Raw genomic sequence first — 5961 nt, 5'->3', positions numbered from 1 at the left:
ATAATTACTCAAATTGCAATTTTTTTTAAACTACTCTAATTAAATAAATAACCTAAATATTTATTTGTCTTCTAAAAAAATTAAATGTAAAAATAATTCGTTTTCATATTTTAACAAAAAATAGTTCTTTGTCTTAAAAAAATATTTGCAATAAAAATTTGCTCATTTGTCAAAAATAAATTCCGCAATTCCCAATAAAAAAGAAAAAGATAGCAGCAGCAGTCACCTTAGAAATTGCGTTGAAGGGACTCAAAAAAAAAAAAAACCTAACAAAAAAGGATCATAGCCAAAACATGGCGTTTCCAACATTTAAGAGTGTACTTTCAGTTGCTTTGTTATATGTTTTATATCAGGTAAGACTAACTACATATTTAGCTTCGACAGTACCATGCATGGCTTCTCTGTTTCTTCGGCATTTTTTTTTTTTTTTTGATTGTTATATGTTTGGTCTACTCACCATGTCTGATATTCCTACATCTCACTTTTAAACATGCTACAGGGTAATAATGAATATGATGCTCATACAATATCGGAATGGAAAAATTCTAAACGGTCAAGAAATTTGTCCGAATTTTTTCCCCAGCAAATTGGAAGAAGTGGAGAAAACTATGGGGATTACGAATACGAACAACATTATAACGCAGAGTTGCAAAAAAGAAATTATAACAGAACTGAAGCAACAAATATCATGGACTTATTTCAAGATGTAAATATAGCAGGTAACAGTTGGGACAATTTTTGTTCACAAAATGAAAAATTTGACATCCAGTACTGGGAAAATCAAGAAGACCCCTATGAACAAGCTTCGAGCTTTGCACAGGAAGCATATGAAATTCCAGCAGAAGATCCTTATATAAATACAGCACCTACAAGTATTAAACAATATAAGAAAACATCTAAAGGTACCTCTAAAACACGTAATAGTGAAAATGGGCATCCCTTGGAAGGTAGAAACATTATACATAGGCCAACAAATAAGAAGCATCAAGTCCATATAATTGATGCTCGTAATATAAAAAATACTGAAACTAGTGAAGAAAGCGACTTTTCTACGGATCCTTCAATATTCAAAGAACAATTATCCGATAAACAATTAAAAGAGATCATTAAAAATTTAAAAGAAATCGTAACCCCTCAAGAAAGTGTTAATATATACAACCAAGTTACAGCAAAGAAAAAAAACAAATTTTATGAGGCACTGAAAAATTTGTCCATTTTTTGGGAAGATTTAGCAAAACAGTACAATATACCATATAGTTATGTAGTTAGACAATGGTGCAAAGTTTATAGTGATCTATCATTCGAATTATTGGAAGCAGAAAAAGAATTATTCTACCATGCAATGGATTTAAGCTGTATCAACACGATTATTAATATCCAGTTTGCTCATATTATACGTACAATTGAACATTCTTGGGAAGAATTTATTTTTAAGAAGGAGAACGATACCAAAGATTACTTCAGAAAAAAAGTAAAAGATTTTTACAAAAAAGAATATAATACTTCCTGGTTTTAAAAGACAATTTATACATCTACACCTCTTAACAATAGGAACGAACTAATGTAATACGCGAATGTCACACACATCACGCAGACCTCCGAACTAGTGCATGACCACCATATCGTCTCAACGGAAAAAAACTAAATGCAAAATGACCCGTTTTGATATTTCCCTTCTTATTATGTAATCCTGCATTTGCATTGGGGGTGAGTCTACCAAATTTGTGTCTTCAAAATTTTCGAAAAAATTGTATCTTTAAAAAGGACATTTCCTTGGCTGGTAGCTCATTCCATGCGGAAATGACTAAAAAAATATACACATATATATACACATATATTTTTTTATGATATCCCCTATTGTGAGGTGCCTACAGTGCTTAATTTGAATATAGAGAAGCATCCCTTTACAATTCCGATCATTTTATAATTCCTTTCACTTTTTAATTATTGAACAAAATTGTCAAGAATGTTATGCACACTTATATTGCATATGTATATGTTTACGGTTACGTATATGTACATAGATATCGGTAAATAGATGTGTCTGTTTTTTCTTCAAAACACCCCTAATTAATTTCGTTATTTGTTTATTTTAATTTCTTGCTGCCCATTTGTTCATCCTAACAGTCTCAATAACGCAGCGATGCGTAAACTATATAACATGTTTGATAATTTTTCAATTTGTGTTGACCGTAGACCACTTATAAGCAATACTTACACATTTTCCTATCGAAAAATAAAGGTCTCATTCGATTTTTCCAGGCCTCAATGTGTTATGTACCTTTATATTTGCCATCTTAAGATGGTGAACGATTCGTGTTTTCGCTTCTTCTCATGTGTTGTGATTTCTCCTTATTCTCCTCGTTGAGCTAAGTATACAAAATCTGCTTCACACCACAAATATCATTTGCCAATAATTAGCAGATACTAAAAAGAGTATTAAATACACTATAAAAATAAGAATCTTCCAATAAAATAAAACAAAAAGGTATCTTTTATTACGTTTTACCTAATAATTACCCGCAATATTATTAGCCACATTTGTGCTCTCTTGACTTTTACATTATTAGGGAAACTTTGGTTCCTCTATGTAGCTGCAAATTTGTTTGCTAATTTTCTATATAAGCAATCTTATGAAACAGTAAGAAGCAAATGCTACGAACGTGCTAAATGACAACGACATGAGCCTACGAAATTGTTCTAGTAATAAAGAAATCTAACGAGCGCAACAATTAATTAGGGGCAAAGCCAAATAAAATTGGAAATTAAAAATTATCGAGGAAACATATGTGTACTTTAAGGCTCACCATTTGGTTTGTTATTCTAGTAGCGTATTTATGTAACAAATGTGATTATCCCTTTTTTTATTTTTTCTAACTGATAAAAATCTAGCCGCACGAAAAATAATTTTTTTTTTTGTTCTGTACACCTACTGTAGGACGTAATTTACCTCATATAAACTTTAAGCTCAATTTCAAAATTTTCTACCTTTTGGACTAATTCGAGCAAAGTGTAATTTCTTAGAAGGGCCACAAATTAGGAAACTTTCTACGTAAAACGCCTTTTCAATTAGAAAATACAAAGTTCAAAAAAGAAGCACAAAATAGTAGGTTTCATTAAATGGGAAAAAATACATACTTCGTTAAAGTAACCCTGTTTTGGAAGATTGTAAAAAGATAGATAAATAAACAAATAAATCGTTTTTCATTTACTTCTTTTCTGTAAGAATTTCTAACAAAAATTTTTACCTATTAACGAAACAATAGCTTTTTATTTTAAACTACCCTTGCTCTAAAAATAGCCTTAAAATAAAAAATGCTCTTTTTGTAATATGCACATTTGGCTAAATATGTGCTAAAAATGCCATTTTATTATTTATTTTTATTTAATAAATGATAAAAAAAAAAGAAAAGGGGGTGCACACAGGGGGAACTTCCAAAACATAAACAAATTACATATTTATATTTTCACTTTTGGATTGTAAAATGTTAGGAGGGCATACACTTACGTCCTTGTCGAAGAGAGTGGAGTAAAAAATTATGATCTATTTATCAAAAGGCCCAAAAAATCAGGAAAAAATAAATTTTCTTTTTCTAGGTGATAATTAAAATTAGCTTTTCCTAATCAAAATAACTTTTAAATAATAACAGATAAATTATATCACATTTTTAGTATTATAAAATAAATGCACTTTTTGATAAAATTCCCTCACTATAGCATGCCATCCCGTGCACCATTCCGAATGGAGCTGTTCAACTAACACACATTTGCATCTAAACATTGCATGCATACAATTTCGAAAAATACAATATCACAAAGTGTTCTCTGAATAAGATAATTGTTCGAAATTTTTAATAAAAATTTTGATTTTTTTTTTTTTGGGGCATCCGATTTTTTATCTCCATTTAAATCATACATCTTTTTATATTAAAAATTTTTTTTTTTACACTTCGTGTAACCATCCCCAGTTTGTTTGAAACAAATTGAAGTGATAAATTAAAAACGCTAGAATTAATTTACTTCTAAATACACATATATGTATATGCATATATATTTTTTAATAGTGATAAATTAATCAAACGTGAACATTAATTACCTGTTTTCATAATTGGTTTTTAAGTGGAAACTCCCAATTTAAACTCTCAGTTTATTCCTTTTATGCGTATCGTAACTTTACACTGCAACTAATCTGTAAATGCTTACAGATTTAAACCAATAAAATCACACACACAAGAGGTAAAATTAACGAATTAAAAAGTAACATATTTAGTACAAGTAATCCTTACATGAAATCGATTTTTTGGGTACACAAATATGGCTACTTTTAAGAGATACAGCGTTACAGAGAAAATTAACATTTTCCAGTTTCTCTGTGGAACAATTTTTTTCTATCTTCTAATTTTGTTGCTAAATTGTTATAATTACGTAAGAAAAGAAAAAGAAAGCTGCTCAAGTTCGTGCACCATTGTGTAGTACACGATGTGTAAATACTTGTGCGCATACTTATATCCGTGCAAGTACCTTCGTAGCATGTTCGTTAGTCCCCAAAATTAACTATTCATTTTTTCCAATTTTATAACTGTTTACTCATTTTTTTTAGCAAAAATGTCACAGGAGGAGTGACCAGAAGTATGACCTTCAAAGTGCGCTACAGTTCACTTGCAGCAGATCCTTGGCAGTAGTACGAAGACCGGGAAAGTACAACCCTCCACTCAGAACACGCGTAGTAAAGGAAGTTACCCGTGGCGGCTTTAAAGAGTATGAAGAAAAATATGAATCGAAGCATTACAAACTAAAGGAAAACGTGGAAGATGGAAATAAAGATTGTGATGAAAAGTACGAAGCAGCAAATTACGGATTCAGAGAAAAGTGCCCTTACGAAGTGAATCCATATACTGGTGCAAATGGACCTGATATTTTCTTATTGAAAAAAAGATTCCACATGAATTTGAACAAAAGGCAAGATGATGAGGAAGAGGAAGATGATGATGATGAAGGGGGGTCACTAAAAAATAAGCTACCTGGTTCGTTAGATGCATGCGAAAAGGAATCTTACAGAAAGAAAAAACGTGATAGCAAAGCAAACGATGAATATCCTACTATAATAAAAGAATACGAAGAAATTGACGCACCAGAAGTATATAATGGAAATTTTGGAACACGTGGTAGACGAATAGGGTACGAAGAACCAGAAAATAACAGAGCACGCCCGTCACCAAATGGGCGCCATCCAGGCAGAAGACAACACCCAGGAGACGATATGAGATCATACGGACCACCACCAAGAGGAGGACGCCCAGTTAGAAGAAGAGAACCTAAGGATGATGAAATGATGGCATATGGACAACCTTCAAGAGGAAGACAACCAGTCAGAAGAAGAGAACCTAATGATGAAGAAATGACGGCATATGAAAAACCTCCAAGAGGAAGACAACCAATCAGAAGAAGAGAACCTAAGGATGAAGAAAAGAAGGCATATGGACCACCCCTAAGAGGAAGACAACCAGTCAAAAGAAAAGAACCTGGCTCACCTGATCCATCAAAAGTACGTCCATTAAACGAACAATCACAGGAGGAATTAAAGAAAAAACAAGCATCAACAGAACAGCAGGCATCTAATGAACAATCCAAAGATGAGCCCTCCAAAAGTGAACTATCCACAACGGAAACATCTACGAAAGAGCAAGCTAAAAATGAGTAACAAAAGAATAAACAAAGATAGCGTATTCCATAACAAAGAGTGAGGAGATAAAACATTAAAACGTATTAGTGTTGTCTAAATGAGAAATTTTGTTATGGAAATGCGATAAAATTCAATTATGAACATATAGGAATATATGCGCAAGAAGCTAAAATGGGATTTAAATCAAATAAAAATAATAGAATATATCATATAGAAATACAATTGACAGATTATAAGTAATAAAATTCAACTGTGTATCCCCCTCCAAAAAAGCGAAA

The 5961-nt window shown here is 31.6% G+C and overlaps 2 protein-coding genes across 2 annotated transcripts; both read left to right on the top strand.

Annotated features, from left to right (window-relative positions):
- Positions 1-293: 293 nt before the first annotated feature.
- PCYB_042860 (phist protein) lies at positions 294-1516 on the top strand (the record flags this gene model as incomplete). Its single annotated transcript, XM_004225435.1, has 2 exons — positions 294-353; positions 500-1516. The coding sequence occupies 2 exons, from the start codon at positions 294-296 to the stop codon at positions 1514-1516; spliced, it is 1077 nt and encodes a 358-aa protein (XP_004225483.1).
- Positions 1517-4314: 2798 nt separating this feature from the next.
- On the top strand, positions 4315-5701 carry PCYB_042850 (histidine-rich knob protein homolog KPRPC; the record flags this gene model as incomplete). Its single annotated transcript, XM_004225434.1, has 2 exons — positions 4315-4425; positions 4601-5701. The coding sequence occupies 2 exons, from the start codon at positions 4315-4317 to the stop codon at positions 5699-5701; spliced, it is 1212 nt and encodes a 403-aa protein (XP_004225482.1).
- Positions 5702-5961: the final 260 nt, after the last annotated feature.

The sequence above is a fragment of the Plasmodium cynomolgi genome, chromosome 4, assembly GCF_000321355.1.
Source record: "Plasmodium cynomolgi strain B DNA, chromosome 4, whole genome shotgun sequence".
Classification (NCBI taxonomy): domain Eukaryota; phylum Apicomplexa; class Aconoidasida; order Haemosporida; family Plasmodiidae; genus Plasmodium; species Plasmodium cynomolgi.
This window is presented reverse-complemented; position numbering and strand designations above follow the sequence as displayed.